At 42.3% G+C, this 24,637-nt stretch overlaps 1 protein-coding gene across 9 annotated transcripts in view; it reads right to left on the reverse strand.

Moving 5' to 3' along the window:
* Positions 1–223: 223 nt before the first annotated feature.
* ELAVL4 (ELAV like RNA binding protein 4) overlaps positions 224–24,637 on the reverse strand; it is a 104,052-nt gene continuing 79,638 nt past the window's right edge. For 6 of the 9 annotated variants that reach the window (XM_056122439.1, XM_056122436.1, XM_056122442.1 and 3 more), the window contains 4 exons: positions 10,099–10,252; positions 8,249–8,474; positions 6,255–6,293; positions 224–3,223 (listed from right to left, as the gene is read on the reverse strand). In XM_056122439.1, the coding sequence (XP_055978414.1) occupies positions 2,854–3,223; positions 6,255–6,293; positions 8,249–8,474; positions 10,099–10,252 (789 nt within the window). In that variant the 3' untranslated portion in view covers positions 224–2,853. The remainder of the gene's footprint in view (positions 3,224–6,254; positions 6,294–8,248; positions 8,475–10,098; positions 10,253–24,637) is intronic. The other 3 variants (XM_056122438.1, XM_056122440.1, XM_056122437.1) reach the window with 3 other exon arrangements.

The raw sequence follows: 24,637 nt of genomic DNA on the forward strand, positions 1-24,637 counted from the left end.
ATGACGCTGAGACTGCTGGGTGAAGGCTGCACTTTTAGGAGCATGGAACTAGGGCAATGACTTTTGAGGACTGAATTGACTTTGAGGGAAAGGGCTAACTTGCAAAACAGAATTTTACTCTTTTTCATTTGTTGGTTTAATGATAAAAATAGCGGGGGAAATTTGAAGATGCTACAGGAAAATAAGTTTGAATGAACACATTCAAAAATCGGGGAAGCTCAAATCCATTCTACACACTTTCATTTATTGTCTGGACAGATAAAGTACAAATAATTCAAACACAACAGAGTATGAAAAAAAAACATTTACAATACTTTCCCTCAGAAATCATCTAAACTAGCAAGATTAACATGAAGTCATTCATTAAAACTAAAGTATACAACTGCCTGGTCCTAAGATTTTTTTTCCTTTTTTTTTCCCCCAAGAGTGAACACATTATAGAGAAGAAATTTTGGCATGCCTTTCCCACTAATGCTTAGCAAATGCATCAAAACTTTGCCAGCAAACTACGTTCATTCATAGCAGGTGATGTAAAAAGGTTTCCCTGAATGTTGAACGAGTGTTCTCTGAACTGAAATCTGGTTTTGTTTTTGTTTTTTTCTTTCAAAACTGAAAAGAGGAAAAAAAAACAGAAAAAAAATTTAAAGGAGGAGTCTATGATGCAGCCTTGGTTTTCGCTGTCTACCACTACGACTACTACTACAGAGTTTGTTTCTTCAGTGTGAAAACAACAATTCTGTCTACATGCACTTAGTGGGTTCAGCATGGGAAAAAATGCACAAAATAAGCACAAGTTATAAATAACCATAACGTTTTATTACCATTAAGACTAAACTTGTATTGAAAAGATTTTATGTAACAAGACAAGAAAAGCAATAGCAAATTTAACTATCAACTAGATTATGCATAGCGAGTAACTGTTTCTATTACCCAGGGAAGAGCGTGAACCCTTGTATTTTTTTGTTTTTTTGTTTTAAATATATAACCATACAAAGCACAAACATACTAAAATGATCAGTGCACTGGACGTGGGAGAATGCTCCCTCAGTCATTTTGTTCCCTTAGCTCTGTATTTTTCCCCAATCTGAATTACATTAAAATATGACCCAGTTGTTTTATTTTTCTACTGTGCAGTAAGAAAAAATATTCACAACAAACATGACAATATATCAAACAATAGTTCTACACAAGTTACCTTGATACCTCTTTAACTGTCACTTAAATATCATAAGAAAACATTTTAAGACATATACAAACAAAACTAGCCAAGAGTTACAACTTATAATAAATTAACCCAAAGAAAAAATAACTTTATATATATATATTTATATTGTATATACACATACACACACAACATAATGACACAATAATATGCTTCTTCCCATAGTTTAAGTAAACAAATAAGTAGTCTAGCCAATCTAGCTATATTTGATCTCGGCCATAGGCATCATCACATCTGCAATTAAATAAATAAGTGTTTCAAGCAACATAAACAGTGTTTCAAATGTACCAACAGAGCCCAATTCTATCAGCATGGGCTACAAAGTGATTTTGAAAATTCCTTAATGAATTTAAAGCAAATGTATCTTTTGTTTTCCTCTCCTAAACACATTACATTTAACTATGATACTAAGATATGTAAATAATTTCATAGCACCTACTGCTCAAACTAAGAAAGTTTTAGATCAAAAGGAAAATTAATCTTTTTAATTTTTGTTCTGCTGACATCCCATACTGATGACTTAAAGAAAAACTGTCTTTCAACTCATCTCCTTGCTTTTGGGTTTTGACTGTGGGGAACTGTGGTACCCTGGGTAGAACGAACACTCCTTTCCCCTAGTAATTAATAATTGGTTTTTTATTATTATTACATGCTATGAAAAGATATGAAGATCATCTGTTTATAGCCCATCCTTCAAAAAACAGTCTACGAATCCAGTTTAAAACACACATCTTGATCTCTAAAAAGTTACCAGTGCAGTATGAACGCGACAAAGTTGTCAATTTCCCCTAAATTAGCCAGTCAAAATATTTTTTTCTCAAATCCAGATTCTCTTGTAAAAATTCTTTATATTTTATAAAAATAGATTTTTCTTGAAACCCATTTTCAGCAAAGAGACCACCTCTTTGGCAACAATGTTAATGTTATTAAATTGTTAATGTCATCAGGTATCCCCCTGGCCCCCATCCCCTAACAGAAGACTTTTTAGTCACATGATATAAAAGAAAAAAGGAAAAATAAAAAAATTTGCAAAAGTTTTTTTTCATTTTTGCAATTTTTATTATTCCTCTTTAATTTGTGTGGGTTTTTGTATTTTTTTTTCATTTTTTTGTTTTTTACCAATCTGATTGGATCAACATTTTGACAAAAAAGAAAAATCTTTTTTTCTTTCTTTGAATCCCATTACGTTGTAAAAATTGTTTTATTTTTTTAATTTTTTTTTGTTTTTTGTTTTTCTTCTTCAAATGAGCGAATGGTCATCTTAAAAAGACCCACCTTCAAGGAAGGTAGTAAAGTTAGCTGGCTGGGTAAAAATCCCTGCACATTGCTATCTATGTATATTATATTCAACAACGACAGCTATGAAAGAACATTCAATGCATCAAAGGTATATTTTTTTTTGTATTTTTTTCTTTTTTTCTAAGCATTATAAAATCCTTTCCTGGTACACGTCAGGATAATCCAATGTTTTAATACTTAGGCAACACTGGCTTATAAAGTCCATGGTTGAATATAAGCCTTGAAAAGTTTGTTTCTCTCTCTTTTGTGTGTGTGTGTGTTTGTGTGTGTATGTGTGTGTTTTGTTCATATATATTTATATATATATATTTTAATAAGTAAGAATGGAAAATTCAGGACTTGTGGGCTTTGTTGGTTTTAAAGGAAACTTGCAACACTCGGTCTCCCAGGCGGTACCCGTTGAGGCTGGCGATGGCCATGGCTGCCTCATCATAGTTGGTCATGGTGACAAAACCAAATCCCTTGCACTTGTTGGTGTTGAAGTCACGGATGACCTTGACGTTGTTCACTGCACCGAAGGGGCCGAAGAGCTGCCAGAGGACACTCTCGTCAGAATCAGGGGACAGATTGTAGACAAAGATGCACCAGCCTGTTCCTGTGTGACCAGGGATGTTCATTCCGACAAGGCTTGTCATGCCATCAATGGTGATTGGGGAGAACCTAGGGGGACAAGCAGAAGGGGGGACTGGTCCAGACATCAGTCTGACCATGGATGACACACAGATGCACAGACACAGACATGGGGCAGAGGGCTGAGTGAGTGTTTGCAGGAGAGTCTTCATGGTTTAAAAACCAAAATGCAAAAACTAACGTCTCTGGCATTTCTTCTGATAAGATTAGCTCAACTGGCTACACAACACATATACGCCAAGAGAAGGGCTAAGAAAAAGAACCGAAAAGGACTCTAGGAGTAGTACTTTATCATATAGCTCTAGCACGGTTGTGTTCATAGGGTATCCCACTTTGAACCTAATACTCTTCCCACAAAAGACAGCAAGCTCATTAAGGAAGGGATGTTATTTCTCTATTCACTCTTTCCATTATTTATTCAGTGGAGCACATATGGGAATCTCACAACATAGTGACACGTAGAAAACACTCATTAAATGATTATTGACTGTTAAGTGAATAACATTGGTAAATACCAATACTTGGGAAATTTTATTTTTTAAGGCAGATTGGGAGATGGCCTTAGGAGTGTTCAAGTCTACCATCTTTGCAATCACTTGACTTATGTTCTTCATGATCTCAAAGTTACTGAGGATGCAGATACGTAAGACTGAACATACATTCTTGTCATCAATCAGAGGTGACTAATATTGTTCAGCATTTGTTCAAGAGTTCCAAAAATCACATACAATAATAATAGGTTAGTGATAGAGAAGAAAAGTGCCACCTACAGAGGCAGGCTGGGGGCCAGAAAGGAAATGGGGACACTGGTGAAGAGTAGGAGACACTGGTAAAGAGACCAGTGTTGGAACATTGTATGCATGAAACTCAATTATAAATATCTTTGTAACTTTGGAATTCACAGCGATTCAATAAAAAAAAGTATTTCACTCCTTGATATTATGTTATCTGGAATTCATTTCTAAGTGTCACCGGAATGAGATTTCAAGTGGTTTGTGCATTTATATATTTTAAAATTATTCGCAATTAGAAAAGCAGAAAACTGTTATTTGCTTAAATACAACTACCTTTGTATTAGTTTTCTAAAGCCTCAGTTTCCATGTAATCTTGAAAAGCAAAACAATCCTTCAGATTCTATGCACTATCTAGTAAAATATATTCAAGTTCAATTCATGATGACTGTACCAGATAATAAAACTGGGTTACCAGCACTTAGAGCAGAACAGTATTTATTAACAGTTTGTTTCATACTGAACATATATAGGAGCATATATATTTAACATTTTTCACTTTTTAAATTATTTATTTATTTATTTCCTGAAGGTAAGGCTAAGGAGAGAGGTAGCAAAAACTGGAGTACATATGATCTAGGACTGTCTTAAAAATATGTACTATTCCTGGAAATGTGCAAGTCCGATAAAAGAATAGTTTTTTAGCTAAGGAGATAATCAAATAAATAGGTGAAATATAACTCAGAGATATTACTTTTGGTATTGCTGAGTTAAGTCAACAACAAAACCAAAATAAAGCCCCAACCAACATGGCATGGGTTCCTAGAAGGGCAAATCCCTGTCTAACTGTTATTTGCATTATCTCGGACGTCTGTCTTCTCAACCTCATTTACCTTCATAATTTAACCCCCTTCGGTTTGTTTATAGGCAGAGAACCATATTCAGGGCCAGCAAAGAAGTGTCAACTCTTACTAGTAAAGGCTACCTAGGGCGCGTTGTTACTGGGTCCGGATCTAGTTTTACCAGGAAAGGAGTTGCTGCTTGTGTCAACTTGTAATGGAAACGAGAGGAAGTCACAGCCACGTGTTGCAGCTGTCTCTCTGACCTCACATGTATAAAGATTTATTCAACTGAACCTCACCAAAGCCAGAGAGGAGCAAAGGGATGAGACAGCTGGGAAAGACGATTAAAAGTAATTGGAAACAGGTAATCAGTATGTTAGAGAGGTGGAGGTAGTTCACAGTTATCTCCACTGGGGGACAGGGGTGGGGGGAGCTTCCAGAGTCTGGAGCTCGAAGAGTGAAGTCCATAGTCCAATTACTTCCTCCACTGTGTGCCAGTTTCCAGAGCTGGAGTACTTACCAGGCATGGCAAAGTGGTGAAAGAACTGCCTCGAACTGGGAGTAGGACGTGCATGATTTAAGACCACGTCTCTTTCCCTTGACTGTAGGAAGGGGAATTAAAGTGTGCAGCTCTACTGAGCAGGATGATGAAGATGCCATGTCCCTAGGAGCTCAGTGGAGCTTATCAAAAGCACATATGGGAATCTGTGGACACATTGACACTAGGCACTTAACTTGCTGAGATTCAGCTTTCAGAATGGGTCTGGAATTACTTTTGAAACTGCATTCAGAGACCCCCCCCCCAAAAAAAAAGCCTTGACCCTACTTGCATCCCCAACCCCACAAAAGGGCTCCAATTGAAAGAAACAGCAAGTTAAAAACATACATACAAATACAACTCAGGGAGGATTTATATTAACCGTTAAAACCTGTAACAAAAGAAACCCCTGGTTGAGGTGCACACAGATACCCTTCATTCTCAGGCCGTGCCCTGAAATGCACTAAGGTGCAGGCAGGAGTCAGGTCATCCACGCATTTAATTCATGCTTTAGCCAGGGCTGGTAGTACAAAATCAAATTTTTCCACTGACCATCATAAGACTGTCAACCACGATTAGTAAAATGTTCTAATTTTGATTTGCTGGAATCTGCCCTCTTAACTGAATCTTGGCATTGATAATGCAAAACAGTTGCTCTGCAAGTTTGCAAAATCAGTTGGCAAAGAGTTGGCGCCTTCCCCCTGAGGGGAGCCTTTCAGGACCAGATTATCAAGGGCTTGGTAGCTGTGGCACCTGAACCGTAGGAGAAGCCCACCTGCAAATGAAAGAAAAAAGTGAAACACACAAACACACTTTGTGTGCCCTAAAAGAAACAAAACCAACTGAGGTCCAAAATTAAAATTAAGAATTTGACATGCTGGTGGAAGAAAAAGAAGAATTTAAAAAAAAGTAAAGTTAGTGAATTAAAAAAAAAATTCTAGCCCCAGTCTGTGCCAACACGGACATCTGGCAATCTGTGGAGTTTTAATTACCTCTTTACGCCATAGGCCATATTAAGCAAATTGTCCAGCCTGCAAAGAGAAGGAGGGTCTCTGGGTTAATGCCTCACAGATGGCAAGATCGCTCAATGGAACTATTAATAAGAATGCTCCATTTTCAAAGAAGAAAAACTCAACAACTTTCCCCAGTGCTAGGAGTCTATCCACCAGTAGTTTCCCCCTTTCCTGCCTCCAACTACCAGTAATTCAAGTTCAGGTCAATGTTAGAGTTTAAAGTCAGTGTCTAATTAATCTTTTATATTAAAGTTTGAATTAATCCCATTTTCCCCCACCTCTCAAAACATTTATATGTATTTTATTTTTTGTTTTCTGGACCAACTTGGTGGTACTTTGGGGATCATTCCTGGCATTGCTAAGGGGACCATGTGGTGCTGGAATTCAAACCCAGACTCCAGCATGCAAAACATGAACTCCAGTCCTTTGAACTATCTTCCTGGCCCAGGATTTTACCTTATGTTGTATAAGGTAAAAAAGGTTAAAAAGATGAGACGTTTAAAGTTTATCGCATTTTACTATAAATTAAACTTCTGAATAAAGTATGTAGATACAGATTAATAGCATACACACACACTCACACACACACATACCCCACATATTAGAATAAATCTTTCCCTATAACCTAGCTACATTAGCTAAATCTTCTTACCACACACATTTGGGTTGGGTGGTTGGGAGAAATGAGGGCCTGGGGACTAAGATTAAAAAAATTACTTTACTATTTACAACCTGAAAGAAATTCTCAGGAAAAAGCCATTATGTTATAATCTCTCTTATTTTCAGTACTTTACTTAGGGACAAGCTATTCACACTACGGGGCAGTAGTAACCATAGTTTCCGCCATTAGAAGCCTGCTGGAAAGGCTTTTTATATAAATACTGCATGTGCTCTTACACAAAATAAAAATTAGATGACTTGGACTCTTGTTGAAATCATTAACCATTTCAAATTTAGGGGCACAGGAGGACACTAAAAAGGGTGATTTTTCTCCTCACTGTAGCAAGACAGAAGGTCTTCCTTTCTTCTTTTGAAAAGGAGAAAAACCCTTTCATTAAATGGAAATTGGGACATGGGTGGAAGAAGATAATTATTTGAATTATTATAGGTAGGGCAAGGATACTATCTTTTCTTTTTTTCACAGCAGAGGCTATTCAAGGCTGGACTAGCTTCGTGGAGAGAAATCTGCATTTCAGAAGTGTCCTTGGAGATGGGAAGTCTCCATTACACCAGGAATTTCCTGGGATTTGGTACCAAAAGGAAACACTAACAAGGTTTGCACAAAACTATCCTCCCTGTGTCCTCAAAGTCTTATGACTTAACAGATGGAGTCAAGTTAACACAAAAGGGAGTAGCCAGTGCTAGCTCAAAGGAGTCAGGCATATGCCTGGCACGTGCAGAATTCTGAGTTTGATCCTAGGCACCACATGCCCCTCCAGTCTACCCCTCTGCCCCAAGAATCCATGGATGTAGTTCCTGGCTGCCCCAAACTCTGCTGGGGAGGCCTCTGAACCCACAGAAAGAATAATCAAGCCAAAAAGTTAGCTACAGAAGAAAGGAAGACAGCTCAAACCATTCCCACTGGTAAGCATCAGCCTCTTGTACTCTTTCCTCTGATTTTGGTAGCAGACACTGACAGACTTAAGTTTAAGCTGCTGAATACAGTCATTTTATCTGTGCTTTAACTTTGGCTGAAACAACCCCTTTGTTTGGTTAGGTGCAGAAATTTTGTTTCAAACAAAAAATCTGAGTTTAACCACACTGTCACCATGGTAGTTGGAAGTGGGGTTTGGGAGAACATCTGGTCCAAGCAGTTGGTTTTGTTAGAGTGGAAACTGAGGCTCAGGGGGAATTTTTCACAGTGATTCCTGGAGGTGGAGATTCTTACCCTTGGTCCATCCTTTAGGGCTCTGGAGTTCCCTGGCCCTAACCCAGCTCCATACTTTGCAGCAGAACCCTATGGGCATGCCTACCTGAACCTCTGAGCCTGGTGGTGAAGTGGGCCAGGGTAGCGCCGGTTGGGGGACTGGTAGAGCTGGGAGAGCAGGGCCTGGCTGGACTTCTGGCTGGGGTTGTTGGCAAACTTCACAGTAATCGGTTCCGTAGCACCGCTAGGCTTCTGGCCATTCAGCCCTTTGATGGCTTCTTCAGCCTCAATCCTCTTGTCAAAGCGGATGAATCCCACTCCTCTGGACACTCCTGGAGTAAGAGAAAGAAGCTTCATGAGGAGTGGATAAACCAGTTTGGTTAAACTGGTATATGTCTCTGGAAAGATATGGGCTGGGCCTCACGGACATTCTATGGGGAGTCAACCCATAAGTGGGGCCGGGGTTGCGTCTGACTCTGGGAATCTCTCTCATGCATCCAAACACATTTTCCTGGTTTGTCTGCCATCACAGCTTATAGCAGATGATTCCCACTCATGGAACCAGGTATCCATCTCCCACACCTGTTTCTTCCCGCCCTTAACCATAGCCCCACTCCATCCTCTATCTCTTTGAGTTTCTATAATTTATCACCCACAGTTCAGTGATGATCCTCCATGTCCTCTAACTAGCAACTAAATAATCTATTTGAAAAGCAAACTGACCATATCATACCCTTTAAAATATCTTCTATACCTTTTCAACTTTGTACCTTGTATGTGATTCCAGCAAATTAAAAAAAGATACAAAACCCACAAATGCTCTTTCAAGGTCCCACTGCAGATGACGTCCAGATTCTTCACACAGCATCTAATGCCCCTGACAATTGGACTTCAGGTGGTCTATTGAGCCTCAGGTCAGACTCACCAAACTGCCAGATATCATTTGAGCAGGCTGTATTCCTCCTTGCTTCCCATCCTTAGGATAAGTCCTATCTCCCTATTAGCTAGGTGAATAGCAACTTTCTAGGTAAGAAGCTAGGTGGATAGCATCTTTCTAGGTAAGAAGCATCCTCCCCTAACCTTATTCAAACATCACCTCCTCAATGGAGCCTTCCCAGCAATCCCCAGCAGGCATAGTGTGCCTTCCTCGTCTTCTCATAAGATGCTGGGCAGCTGGGAGCTCATCATACTAGAATCTTGTAAGGGTGGGGATGGTGCATCCTTCCTCCCTGAATCCTGGGATCTCTCTATACAGTGTCTGGGGCAGAGCTGGCAGTGAGGGTTTTTGCCATGAGTCAAATGATAAACACATGTTAACCTACTCTTAAGGGGTGTTTTAAATTGGAATAAATTTGGACTAGGTCAAAGCATTTTTCATTAAAAATGCAACTGGAGCTGCCTTATATTTCTTAATGAGGTCATGATTGCCTTTCTTCATTTTGGACAAAGTGCTGTAGTGCGAGAACTTGACAACTATCCCTGCTCTGCTACAAACTCACCAGATGGAAGTCAGATTCCCCACTTTTGATCTTTTTCCCCTTATGTACGAATGAGGCAGTTAATGTACCGTTTAATTCTATAATACTATCACTGGAGCTATACACATAGGTTCTTTTCACTTGCAAAAGAAATGTTATTTGGTCGGGTTGGAGTTGACTTTGAAGGTCACACAGTCCCACTCTCAACCTGATGCCTGAATCCTCTTTACAACCTTGCCAAGTAGTCTTGCTGCTGCTGGAACAGTTCCCATGATGCAGATCTCCTGCCTCCCAAGATGGCCCATTTTACACTTAGTGGGTTGACTGCAAAGAAATCTTTCTCTGAAGACAAAAATCTATTAACACATGATCCACAACCTTTCCCTTTAGTAACCATTAGCACTCTGTTCCTCAGGGTCACAGGGCACTGGCTGGTGACACTGAGCACTAAGGAAAAAAGGACAAAGAAACACTTAACCTGTGACTTGATCAACCAGGATTCTCGAGGTGATGATACGGCCATATTGTGAGAAAAGCTGCTCCAGTTCCTTCTGGGTCATGGTTTTGGGAAGGCCGCTAACGTAGAGGTTAGCATCCCTGATTGAGGCAGAGCTTGGACGGGCATATGAGACCTAGGAAAAGGCAAGAGGAGCTGCATCCATTACAGGCAATCATCCTCAAGGAGAGACTGAGCCAACCACCAAGGTGACACACCCGTCTATCCTCCTAACTCAGGGAGTCTGTTTAATCACTCAGTAATCAGAGTTTTAGTTATAATGAGAACCACGAGAATTAGCAATAGAGGAACAAAAGGAGAGTTGACAATAACTTAAAACAAATGCATAGATAAGGGTCTCTAAGTGCAGAACAAAATAGTTACTGTATGGCAGCTGTTAAATGCAGAACTACCCACGCACAGAGTTCTGAAGATTTACCTCCAGGATGTGGGTGTATAAGATGATTTACTGTATCCAACACATAATAATTTTTGAATAAACCAAAAAAAAATCTCTCATGAAATTCTGCTCTGCATACTTCTCTTCTTACCACCCTCTCCCTTCCCATCCCCTTCCTGAAAACAGAAAAGTGATCAGGTTCTCTGAAAGAATTTTTTTTTTTTTACAAATATCCCATCTTTTGTGTTCAATCTATTCCCACAAGGTCTGCTCAGTGAATGACAAAGTGCTGGTGAAATGGGGCTGAATGAACATCTGTCTGTGAAACAAACTGAATGTTTGACCTTGTCATAACATCTGCAAGAACCGGTTGCCTTCTAACTTGGAGATGGAGCAGATAAATGCATAATAAAAAAAACGAGGGCACAGGAGATAGAAGGGAGAAGAGAGTGGGAGAGAGAAGCAAGCCTCACTGATCGTTATAATAAGTTCGACTTTGTAAATTTGTCCTCTCAGCTCGCTCAACTGCTTCCCCCCCAAAAAAGCTAACACAGAAGTGTAAACAGATCTGAAATTCCATCTGCAAGAAGCCAAATCTGTAGCAGTACACATAAGCAAAGCAAACCCCAGCAATCATTAATTTTAGACTTTCATTTACTTATTTATTTATTTTTTAAGAAAACAACATCAGACATTTGAAATATAATTTACAGCTAGTCTAACAAAAGCACTTTCCTGCTAAAGCTATTTCTGGGGCAGTTATGGCTCAGAATAGATGATGAAAACAGTTATTTCAGAGCACATCTGACAACATTGGACAGGAAGGGACCTATATGCCTCCGTATTTTCCAACCAGTTTTATTTCATCTATATAACCATTTCACAAATTCTGGGAAGTCAAAAGGGGTGAGGGGTGAGTGTGTATGCAATGTACAAATGTATGAATGCAAAAGAAACTATGTTAAAAATAGGACCTTTGAGGTAAGAACTGAACCTCCAGTAGTAAAGTGAACCTTGAGTGTGGGAAAGGGCCTAGCAGAAGGCCTAGACACGGAGGGTGTGCAGCTTCCCTCACCCAAGGCCCCATCTTCCTTTTCGTGACAGGGATGCCAGGTCCCTTTATGGGCAACATTTGTAAAAATAGATGTTGAGTCAACAGATAGAACGACGTGAGTGACTAATTTGCCTTGTGGCATCCTCCAGCCAGTAGAGAAAGGCAGCTCACCTGAGTATTCCATCTTCTCTAGAAAGTCCTGGGAAGTCTCCAGGCAGAGTACCTGGATTTTGGGGCTGGGGACTGAATGACCAAGAACCCCATGTAACTCACTATGCAGGACGTTACTCCAAACAAGACTCTCCTACCTCTGTCTTTTAAGAAACAAAGTCCTTAAGGCTAGATTCTAGGAGAAGTATATTTGGCACATGAAGAGGGAGTGCTAGGAAGAAGCAAATTAAAAATATCATAATGATATGCCCAAGGTAATGAGGCTTACTCTTGCCTCATCAATGACAATTAGGGCTTTGGGTTTCTGAAAACATACCTTTCCACTTCTGTGCCTTTGCTCATGGTGAAAGTCTCCCACTTACTTTCTCAGGTCCAAATCCTATTCTCCTTGAGGCTCAGTTCAAATGCTATCTTTGCTAGACATCTTCCCCGGATCTTACCTCCTTCTAAAGTCCCTCTTCATACCTTAGTACTCTCGGCATGGAACCTTTATTCACCTTCTCTACATCCACTATTCTGAGCTCTTCGGGAAAATGAACTGTGTATCTGCATCTCACTCACCTCTGTGGCTCCAGCACAGAGCCTACTGCCTGGAGAGTGTTCAATATCTACTAAAAGGATAAACAAATACAGGTCCTAATAAATGACTGACATTCATGAGTCTTTGGGGCTAACTGCTGCTTGCTTCATTGTATGGGGTGGGAAGGAATGAAATAAGTTTGTTCTAGGATTAGACATCACTTCAAGATCTTCTCTCAGCAAGAATTTCATGAGGTTCTACTATGAGTCAGGCACAGTATTTTGGAGATAAAGAACAAAAAAAATCAGGCTTACATTCTTGCTCTAAAGAAATTCTAGGTTCAAAGAGGACAGTGATAAAACCAACAGGTACTCAAAAACTATCAGTCAAATGTGAGAAACAAACATTATCACAATGCCACAAGATGTGCACTCTTTCAGGGTGATGTAGAGGTGCAACTGGAACAAAACTAAGAGAGAGACTATTGTCCTTTTCGCTTAAGGTTAATGGAGCCAGGAAGGATACAGAGCTCAGGTGAGACTACTGGTAAGACAGATGGTTTGACAGTGTGTGGCAGGGTCAGGGAAAGGTGCCCTGATGATGGCCTTTCTCTGTTCTTAGCAGAGATGATGAAATCCAAGGGCTAAACTCAGTGCCTGCTTGGCATCCAATAAATTCACTACGGACAGTAATGTTCTTGAATCCATCTGTTCTGGGCAGCCAGAGCAGAGGACAGACCACCTGGGGAAAAGGAGCTTCAAAGGAAAGTCAATGATACAACCAAAGTAATCTTCCCCAAAGATGACATTGATAACCACTGAAACAGACCTTGGTCAGAGAATATCAATCAGTCCCAAAGGTGAACAGCACCTTGATCATTCTCTGCAAAGCCTCTCACTCAAGAAAATTTCCTGATTAATTTTTCTATTCTAACCAGAAGCTTAAATCTACCATTTTCTTAGTTCCTTGTCCAGGATACTTGTAGAAGTCGTGGGGAAAATGACAGAAAAGAAATCTATCCATACTCAATACCAAAATGCTCATCCTGGTGTAGACTTTTCAACTTTCTTAATATATTTATTGCATCCTAACTGAGTGACACAGCGGATAGCTTGCGAGGCTCTGCCGTGCGGGCGGAATACTCTTGGTAGCCATGATAGCCATGTCCACTTGCCGACGTACCAAATTCCACAGGATGGATATGTCGTTCCCAATGTTCTCCCTTCCGAAATCCGACACGCCATTTCATCAGTAAAGAAACGAACAGCACCCGGCCCAGGTCACACCTGAACACCTGAAGAACCTGCCGTCAGTACTCATCAATACACTGGCTCGGCTCTTCACACGCTACCTGTCTGAATGCAAGGTTCCGTCCCAACGGAAAACCAGCAGGACTGTACTACTGTTCAAGAAGGGAGATATCCAGGACATTGGCAACTATCGCCCGATCTGCCTATTGTCTGTCATCTACAAGCTGTTCACTCGAGTCATCCTAAATAGGATTGGCAGAACACTACATGAAGGACAACCATGTGAGCAAGCCGGGTTCCGCAAAGGATTCAGCACCATCGACCATATCCACACGATTAACCAAGCTCATTGAGGTTTCTTGGGAGTTCAAGATGCCAATCTGTCTAACATTCATTGATTTAAAGAAGGCCTTTGATTCTGTTGAGACAGAAGCGGTCATTGGAGCCCTAGCCAATCAGGGCATACAATCTCAATACATCAAGATCCTCCGTGAACTGTATTACGGATTCACTACCAGGATCTCACCATTCTACAAAGAAGTAATCATTGATGTCAAGAGAGGGGTTCAGCAGGGTGATACCATTTCACTAAAACTCTTCAGTGCCACCCTCGAGAACATCATGCAGCGACTGGAATGGGAAGGAATGGGAGTGAAGATAGATGGTCGGCAACTACACCACCTCTGCTTTGCTGATGACATTGTTTTAAACACACCAAACATTAGCCAAGCAGCACAAATGCTGGCCGACTTTGACCGTGAGTGTGGAAAGGTCGGACTACAGGTGAATCTTACGAAGACAATGTTTATGAGAAACAGCCTCATTTCTGATGCCCCATTTGCTCTCAACGAAATGACCATCTCTGAATGCAACAGCTATGTGTACCTAGGTCGAGAAATCAACATGACAAATAACCTGGCACCCGAGCTGCACAGGAGGAAGACAGCGGCTTGGAATGCCTTCAAGAGCATCGAAGAAATAGCTAAGAGGACGAAGAACCTCCGGCTCCGGGCACATCTCTTTGATTCCACTGTTCTTCCTGCATTAACATATGCCTCAGAGACCTGGGCCCTACGCAAACAGGATGAGAACGCTATTTGGGTCTCCCAAAGAGGAATTGAAAGAGCTATGCTTGGAATATCACATTTCACTCAAACGAGAGAGAGAATCCGGAGTTCCAACCTCCGTTGAAGATCAAGAATCAGGGATGCTGTCTCGTTTGCCAAGGTGTCAAAAATCAGATGGGCTGGTCATGTAATGAGATTTAAAGATGACCGCTGGACTAGAGCTGTTACCGACTGGATTCCACGGGATGTCAAAAGACCGCGTGGCTGTCCACCTACCAGATGGTCAGACTTCTTCATCAAGATCCTGAACAATCGGTTTGAGGCTCTTCGTGTTCCTAGAGCGAACAGACGCCATTGGGCTACACTAGCATGCGACAGGGACAAATGGAGACGTTACTGGCACCCGCTTGAGCAAATCAACAATTAACGGGAAGTCAAGTGATCAAGTGAACTGAGTGACTGACTACAGGTGCCTGACATTAATATGCTGAAATATTCCTTTAGAAATCACCAATTTTCAGTCTCTGCACAGAGCCAGGAGTTATTGGTTTGCTAATCCCACTGAGCCAGTGGCATCTAGCTGAGAGCTTCAACTTGGTATGCACTGAGAGAACCTAGTGCCTTTGACAATAAGGATCCTGCTTGCTTCACCCAGAATTTCTGAAGGCAAGATTGGGATTTCTAGGTCAGCTGTGATCTTAGTCGAAAGCCCAGAAAATGCCTGGAGTAGAGGCTACTCCTTTACTTCTCAAGGTGACTCAAAGGCAGGTGATCATGAACAGCTGCCTCACAGATGATCTTGATGGAAGACACGCAGTTCCTCTAAACCCCATCCTGGCTGACTCCAAGAGCCCTGTGCAAACATGGCACTACAACCAGGCACAAGAGAGCCCTGACTAGGACTTTTCTTACCAAGCTACTGCGTAACTCTGGGCAAGTAATGTAACCTTGATAGTCTTAGTTTCTTTTGAGGTGAAGGAGTGGGGCTCCCAAGCTGTGTTGAGGAGGCCACAGAGTCCCACTGGCAATTCTAGATCAAATAGGCCCTGCAGTATTGAGGATTACCTGGGTCATCTGAGTGGTGACCCTCCACAGCCATACCCGGGAATGCTCAGGTAACCATATGCTGTGGGATTGATTTTGGATGTGCCTTAACTGTACTACTATCTCGAGGCCCCAAGTTTCAGTTTCTTTGCTGACAGAAAGGAGGTGAAAATTATCCCTTGATGAGTCATTGTGGAGTTGAGATCATAGCATTTAGATCCAGCAGATATTCAAATGAATACTATATGATAAGTCTGAAAGCTTCTGTGGGCCAGCCTAGAAATCTAGATCATATTGGACTTTTCTAATTCTACCAAACAAAAATCTAGACACTACCAGAACCAATAGGTAGGTAACCTATCTTGAGAGAGGTAGGTAACCTGTCCTGAAAAAGGCACTATTCTCAGTCCAGTGGATTCTGGGCCACTCCTTACCCATATCACAACCATGACTTTCTTCTCACATTCTTACATCTATAAAGTGCTTTCCATTTTTCCAAGGTGACTTCACAATGTTGCTCTCAGCAATTCCTTTGTCTTTTGTAGTGCCAGGGACTAAACTCAGAACCTTACCAAGCAAGGTCAAGTGCTCCACTGTTCCTCCCAGCCTCTCTGATCTGACAAAGGCAGAGATCCAGTTATGGTCATTCATCACAAATGAGGCAGCAGGACCAAGGATGGGTGGGGGTTGCCCATTTCCCCATTGTACTCACAGATGCCTGCATCTGTTCACAGTCAGGGTTTGGCCTGATTGAAATGGTGAAAAGCTTTGACTTTTTGAATCATCTAGTTAGACTTTGCCCCTTGTGTGACACCCTGTCACTGTCCTCCCGTTGTTCATCGATTTGCTCGAGGGGACCCAGTAACATCTCCATTTTTTTGAGACTTGTTGTTACTGTGTTTGGCAAATTGAATATGTCACGTGTAGCTTGCCAGGCTCTCCCATGCGGGTGAGATATTCTCGGTAGCTTGCTGGGCTCTCCAAGAGGGGCGGAGGAATCGAACCCAGCTCGGCAGGGCTGACTCTGTGCAAGGCAAACACCTTACCGCTGTGCTCTCACTCCAGCCCTGTGATGTAGAAAATGGAGAGGATGCGGAAGGCATTATACAGGTTCATGGCTGGGTGAGAAGAAGGGAAATGAGAGGAAAGGATAAGGCATCCTACTTCTCCCTAAAGAAGATGAGACTTCATTCATTCCTCCTTTCTGAAAACTTGCTGTGTGTCTGTTCAAGTGCTGAGAGTGCCTCTCTTTCAAGGACCCATAGCCTGGTGAGGAAAGTAAGTGAACAAATGGGTAGCATAATCCAGAGGGCTGCTCTAAGCAGAGGGATCTCACCTCCTATTCCCTGAATTTCCTTGTAGAAGAAAGTCTAGTACAAGAGTCCAGGATCATCATCTTTCCCCCCCTACTCTCAGAAGATGCAGACAAATAATACAGCCCACTTCTCAGGAAAATTCTAAAATTTTAAGAAGGCAGAGAAATACTATAAAGGACATAGACAGGATAAAAAATTGAAAAGAGAGGATAGAGATAAAAGGGGGGTTTTAGGGCGAGATGGAGCAGGGAGTAGGGTAGAACTTTTCTCCACACGGTCACCCTATTTTTTTCTCTAGGCAAAGTGGAATGACCATTCTGAATAGGACCCATTCAATAAAAGAAATAGGCCTCTAAACCCCTGACTTCGCTGGCTCCCTTCTGAGAGCCAAAAGCAGTGGAAGCAAATCTTTTGTTCCTGGCTTTGAGTTCCAGAGGAGCAGGCTTTGCCCTCATATTGGGGAAACCTTAGAATCCAGGGCATATTTCCAAGGACAATAAACTCACAACCTTGAGACTGTTGCCCATCATTGGCATCCCTGGAGATGCGAAAGTTATTTCTTATACAGATTCAAATCCATAGTTTCTATCCTTCTGGTTTTATCTTTTTATGGGGGAAGGCACTGGACCATACCCAGTAGTCCTTAGGGTTTATTCCTAACTCTGTGCTCAGGGATCACTCCTGACAGTGCTCATGGGACTATATGCAATACTGGGGATTGAAACAGGATCTTTCACATGCAGGTTAAGTGCCTCACCCTCGGTACCTTCTCCCGCACAGGTCACATTCTTCTACTTCTATTCTTAACTCCATACAAGGAAGACCCTCATTGGCCTTCATCTTACTAATAGGTGATAGTCAGTGTAACATCCAACTGTTTTGAGACAAGAAGTTCTCAGTCATCTTACTTTAACTAAAATTGGATACGTGCTCTAAAATTGGACATTCCTTAAAAGAAAGGAATTTGGGGTTGGAGATATATGATTTAAATTTTGACTACTGGGATGGGGTGGCAGCTCAAAGTGGAAAACCATACGTTTGAGTTGTGTGTGTGTGTGTGTGTGTCTCTAAATTCAATCCCTGAAACCATGTGCCTGACCACTCCTGGGTGTGGACTTGATGGTCCCTAATCATTAGGGGAACTCTGCATTACTTGAGTAATATAGATGCCATTTCATAGAAATTTGAGGGCTGAAAAATTAATTTTTGATTCCTAGGCACAATGCTTGCTTATAGTAAGTGCTCAATAAACAGTGGTTGATATAATTCCTTCGTAAGCAGGTTTAATGCTAGATATTGGGTTGAATGACTACAAGAGTTCTTGATAACTAGGACTATTAGGTAGGCAGAAGGACACACATATAGACAATCCTTTCAGAAGATCAGGCTCAGACTTCCCCAAATCCGTCCTAACACCCTCCTCTTCAAGGGAGTACAAACTCCTAAGAGAACTCAGATCTCTGGGGATAGTGATTGCAGAGACCAAGGGCGTGGTAGCAGGGAACTGACTCCAGAGCTGCCAAGGCTTCGAGGAGCAAAGCCTCCCAGGGTCAGGAGAGAAGCCAGCTGGCTCCTGCAATCAGCAGCTTCACTTGCAAGAACTGGTTTGCTGCCATGTCTGTGGCTGCAGCTCTGCATACAAACAGGACAGGTGTTCACCTTCAAGGTCCCACTCCTGATACTTCATCCATCTATCATCTGCAACACGATGTGGTTTTATCAGGAAAAACCTGATGGTAACATTGTTAATGCATTCTTATGGTGCCACTGCTCTCTCCTCAAAATCCTTCAGGATTCTCTGCACTGAAGTTCAAATCTCTGACCTCAGCATTCAAGGACCTTGGAATCAAGTCCAACTCTCATCTCCTACTAACCCTCCCAGGTACCCAATACCTCAGTTCCCCCTCCCCCCAAAAAGTTAGCTTTACAAATATGCACCGAAGTTTCTTTTTTTGTATTTGTTTATTATCACAGCCCCATGAAATCCTGCCCATCCTTCCAGGCCTGGCTTGAGTGCTGCCTCCTCTTTGAGGCCTAGACATAAATGATAGCTTTCACCTTGAACTCTACATATTTTCATAGTAGCAGCTATCACATTCTGCCTCCTACCCCAGCCATCTCTGCTAAGCCTCATTTGCTCCAATAGTCTTAGCATTCTGGGGTGGTGGAGAGGGGTGTCTCTCTAGACCTCCTGTGTCATCTGGCCTAAGGTAGATCAGGACAAGTAAATGTTATATGGTTGAAACTTCATGTGGAGCAGACTGTGTGTGATGACTTTTCAGTAGTTCCTTTCAGTAGTTGACTGTGATATGGAGAAGGAGCTAGAGTGTACCATAAGTTGAAAACTTTCCAAGACTATGGTAAGAGTATGCGGCACACAGTAGGCTGGGTAGGTATTTAAAAAATAGTGTAGTACAATGGAATACTACACAGCTGCAAGGAATGATGAAATCCTGCAATTTGCTACAACACAGATGGAATTGGAAGTAAGCCGGTAAAGGACAAAGACAAGGTAATATCATTTATATATAGTGATACTTAGAGTAACTGGAAGAGGAAATGCAATAGTTTGAACGGAGGATGCCTGGATCATCTGTGGTCCCAAAGTAAGGGAGGAGAAGGAAAGAAACAGAGTGAAGGGAAAGGGGAGAAGAGAGATGAGAAGTAATGGGGGTAGGAGTCACAGGCAAACTGATGATTTTAAGGAATGTTAAGGAACCAAATATCCAAATCACAGAGTCAAAATTGAAATTGTGAGACTCAAACTATGTTAACCAAACTTAAAAGGTGCTTATCAAGATGGCAGGCTGGGCCTTGGGTGGGTGGGCGGGTACGAAAATCTGAGGACGGTGGTGGTGGGATTGGTGATAGAATACTGTATGTGAAAAACCCAATGAGAATAACTTTGTATTTCACAGTGCTTTAATAAAACATAATTTTGAAAAAAAATAGTGTAGTAAAAGATTCAAATTCCTCACAAATTCTTTAAAATGTCATAAAATGTGCAAAGGAGCTTAAGAGGTTCTTGCTGTCTGTCCAGTGGTCCCATAAGGACTGGTTTTAAACTCCGGACTACAGACACTCAGTCTCCCCACTGAATTGCAGTTCTTAACTCCAGCTTCAGGAACGACTCTGAGATTAAAGTTGCTGTGGCCCCTTGGGATCTGTGTAATACTTTCTGCTATACAAAGCCTTTTACATCTGCTACCTACGGATTAGTAAGACTCAGTCTTTACCTTCCTATGTGTCTCAGAGGCATGAAGCTAGAGAAAAGTCTTCCCCTTACTGCCTACAATTTTCACCTAGGAGGTAACCCTAGTCAGCAGCAGCAGCAGCAGACTTTGAAGGAGGGTTTCTCAGTGTGTCTTCAATACCTGTGCGGCTGGAACTATAGCACAGCGGCAGCGCGTTTGTCTTACAAGCGGCCAACATGGCCAACCTGAGTTCGATTCCTCCGGCCCTCTCGGAGAGCCCGGCAAGCTACCGAGAGTATCTCGCCGGCACAGCAGAGCCTGGCAAGCTACCCGTGACGTACTCAATATGCCATACACAGTAACAACAAGTCTCATGATGGAGACATTACTGGGCCCGCTCGAGCAAATCGATGAACAACGGGAGGACCGTGACCGTGACCGTGAGATATTATTAGTTCCTCGAGGTGAGGAACTCTAGCTCAGTGAGGTCAAGTACTTGTCCAAAGTCACACAGATGAACTAAGAGACAAAGACAGATGTAACTTGAAGTGCTGGCATCTTTCCATTATGACACACTAACCTGGGTAGGTGGGCTGGAGCAATAGCACAGTGGTAGGGCATTTGCCTTGCATGCGGCAGACCCGACTGATCGGGGTTCAATTCCTACGCCCCTCTTGGAGAGCCTGGCAAGCTACTGAGAGTATCTTGCCTGCACAGCAAAACCTGGCAAGCTACCTGTGATGTATTCAATATGCCAAACAAAGTAACAACAAGTCTCAAAATGGAGACTTACTGGGCCCGCTCGAGCAAATCAATGAACAATGGGAGGACAGTGAACCTGGGCAGTGAAAGAAAAGCTGTGTGATTGGCATAGCCGCTGCTTCCCCTGGAGAGCTACCAAACTGGAAAGATCAGGCTATCATATTTTATTAGCTGGACTGTGAGAGCTGGAAGCAACCATTCTATAGGTAAGAAAATAAGTCTCCAGAATGCAAGTACCTTGCTCAAGGTTATTCTCTGTCAAAGGTTATTCTCCCACAGAGATAGCACCTTGACTCTCCATCTTTACTGAGAACTCTTGATTGATTGACAACAGTGGGAAGGGAAAATGGGATGTGACTTTGTTGATCGTAAGGAGACTGCTGATCAGACCAGGGGCTGCATAACTATGGAGAAATGATTCTTTATTCCCTAAAATCCCTGGCATTCTCAGCCACCTTTGTCCAATATAACTTTCTGGGATCGTGGGAATATTCCTGATCTATGCTGTTTGAAATGGTAGCCATTAAGCGGCATGTGACCTACTGTGCACTTCAAGTGTTCCCAGTGTGACCGGGGAACCAAATCTTCATTTTATTAAATTTTAGTTAACTTAAATTTGAATATAAATTCATCATATGTGTCTAAGAGCTCTGACAACAAATAGTATAGCCCAGAGCCCAGAAACAATACAAGGTCACAAGATCTTGGAGCTAGAAAGGACTGTTAGGATCACACAGACAAATTCTAGTCTACCTCATTTCTGGTAACTGTTTAAATGTCTCTGAGGAGCAGGACTCACAGACACCCATAGCAATTATTTCACTCTGAAAATTGCCTAAGACTTAAATGTAAGATTCATATTTAGAGTCAATGCAGAGTTGCCTTTCCTAGAGAAGTGTAAAAAAAGCAAGATAGTCCAGGGGTTAAGGCCCTTGCATTGCATATAGATAACCCCAGTTTGATCTCTGGCTCTGCATAGCGCCCTACCAGAGTTGATCCCTGAGCACAAAGCCAGGGAGTAATCCCTGAGCATTACAGGGTTTGGCTCAAACCCGCTGCCTTAAAAGAAACACTAAGGGCCAGAGAGGTAGTACAAGAGGTAAGGAGCTTCCCTTGCATGTGACCAACCTGAGTTTGAACCACATAGGTTCCCCGTGCATGACTAGGGGTCACTCCTGAGCACAGAGCCAAGAGTAACCCTTGAGCACAGAGCCAGAAGTAACCCTTGAATACTGGCACATGTGGTCACTCTGCAGCACTGTAGCACTGTCCTCCCATTGTTCATCGATTTGCTCGAGCGGGCCCAGTAACGTCTCCATTGTGAGATTTGTTACTGTGTTTGGCATATCGAATACATCACGGGTAGCTTGCCAAGCTTTGCTGTGTGGGCGGGATATTCTTGGCATCTTGCCGGGCTCTCCGAGAGGGGCAGAGGAATCGAACCCAGGTCAGCTGGGTCGACCGCATGCAAGGCAAATGCCTTACCCGCTGTGCTATGGTCACTCAAAAAAAAAAAAGAAACAAGGGAGAGGGAGTGAGAAAGACAGAGAGAGAGCACGCGCGCGCGCGCGCGCGCGAGAGAGAGAGAGAGACAGAGAGAGAGAGATAAGAAAAAGTAAGCTTTGTGGGGTGACTGAGTGTAGTACCTTCTTTGATGACTCTAGAATTTTCCTCTACCACCGCCTTAGAGAATCAGGCCTTTTTCAAAATGTGCAATGAGGATGGGACACGAGAGCCCTGGGATCTTTATCAGGGCAGACAAGGGACCACTATTTCTTGTGATTTGGAGTCTACAATTCTCAGACCACAAAAGGGGCTAAATTAATTTTTTAAAAACTAGTTCATATTGCATTGTTGACTGCTCTTATAGTTGTAGACATAGACCCCACACTCAGGCAACCAAGGTGTCCTCCCAGTCTGCAACCATCCATTTTCCTTTCGTGATTCAGACCCAGGTCTCTGTGATGACCTTGAAGATGTTGTATCTATCACCCTCACTGCACTCAGAGGGCAAAAGACCTGTACATCCTTCTTTTGAACTCCTCTCCTGAGCATCTGACATTGCCAGGCAAAGGAAGCTAAGAGCGCACTGGAAAGCAGAATCCCCCAGGGGTACACAGAGTACAAGTGGAGAACAAGGTGTCCAGTTTCCACTGATGCTGCCACGTGTCCTCTCTTGGTTCCATGTGGATCCAGTGATCCAATGGCCCCAGTTGCCCTTGGCAGTGAAGCACTCCAGAATGGCTTTGGTTTAAAGGCAGAATGGGGGAGAAGGGGAAAATGCCACTTTATGATTAGCAAGACCGAGGGAGGCAATCTATCCTCTCTGGGTGGGGTGATATCCGTCAGCAAAAAATGATCCGCTTACTCTCCAGGAAGCATTAAGAGCAGTGATAGGAGAAATAATTGCTTATGCCGAGTGCAAAATAGAGATGTCTCAGCGGAATGGAGGCCTTTAGCAAGGCAGGTGGACTGCAGAAGGTGGGAGGGAGGCTCAGCTCCCTGATGACCCCTGGCAAGAAAAAGAATCAGGAGGACAAAACTGGACTCTGCCAAACATGAGAGTGGAGAGATCCCCAGAGGCACTGAGAGTGCTATTAGCAAAGTAAAGTGGAAATAGAACCGGGCTCAACAGCATCACAGAGGCTGGAATGAAGGGGCCTGCATTCCTTCCTGGGAAAGCAGAGGTTTCTCCTTCTGAGAAGCCTCCACTCAAATACTGTCCCCTGCTCTTTTCTGCTACTTTTGGCACCAGCACCAACCAGGTTGCTGCCTCATGATGCCACTTCCTCTCACACACCTCTCCTGGCCGAGTGCACGCAGCCTCTTGGGTTCACTCAGAGTGGCAGAGTGGTCCTTGGGGTCCCTTCATCCCAGACATTATCCTAAAATCACTCACACCTCTGGTTTGTACAAGAACTGTGCTCTGGCAAGGCTTTCTTGAAAATCACATTTTATAATTTGAAAAATAGCTTAATACAATTACCAGAAAAAGACAAGACACAGACTCATTTGTAAATATGTATGGATCTGGGAAAAGGAAGAAAAAACATACACAAACATTAACTCACCGACGTGGGAAAGGCTACACTGTTTTCATTAAATTATGCATTTCCTAAATTATTAATGAAAAGGCACTTTTTTGGGGGGTTGCTGAATATGGAAGGAACAAATCCTTCCATAACAGTTATTTATTGCCATCAATGTAAACATAATGAAAGTTTAGCTGCAAATAAAATATAAATCTCTTGAGTTACATAATATCCGAGTACCTCTAGGAATAATAAACTAAAATATAGGCAAACCTCAGAAATAGTGTGGGGTCAGCTTTAGACCACTGTAATAAAGCAAATATCCCTATAAAGTCAGATGCATATTTTGATTTCCTGGTGTACATAAAATTTGTTTGTATCATACTAGTAATCTGTGCACTGGTATTATTTTTTTTAGGAAGTAGTCTTTTTTTTAAATTTTTATTAGTGAAATACCATGAGGTACAGTTGTAAACTTACTAATTTTTGTGCTCGGGTTTCAGTTATACAATGATCGAGTACCCATCCCTCCACCAGTGCCCATTTTCCACCACCACTGATACCAGTATCCCTCCCACCCCATCATCCCCCCCATCCCACCCTGCCTCTGTGGCAGGGCATTCCCTTTTGTTCTCTCTCTCCTTTTGGGTGTTGTGGTTTGCAAAAGAGGCATTGAGTGGTAATCATGTTCGGTCTATAGTCTACTTTCAG

This window comes from Sorex fumeus, unplaced genomic scaffold, assembly GCF_029834395.1.
Source record: "Sorex fumeus unplaced genomic scaffold, SorFum_2.1 ptg000045l, whole genome shotgun sequence".
NCBI lineage: Eukaryota > Metazoa > Chordata > Mammalia > Eulipotyphla > Soricidae > Sorex > Sorex fumeus.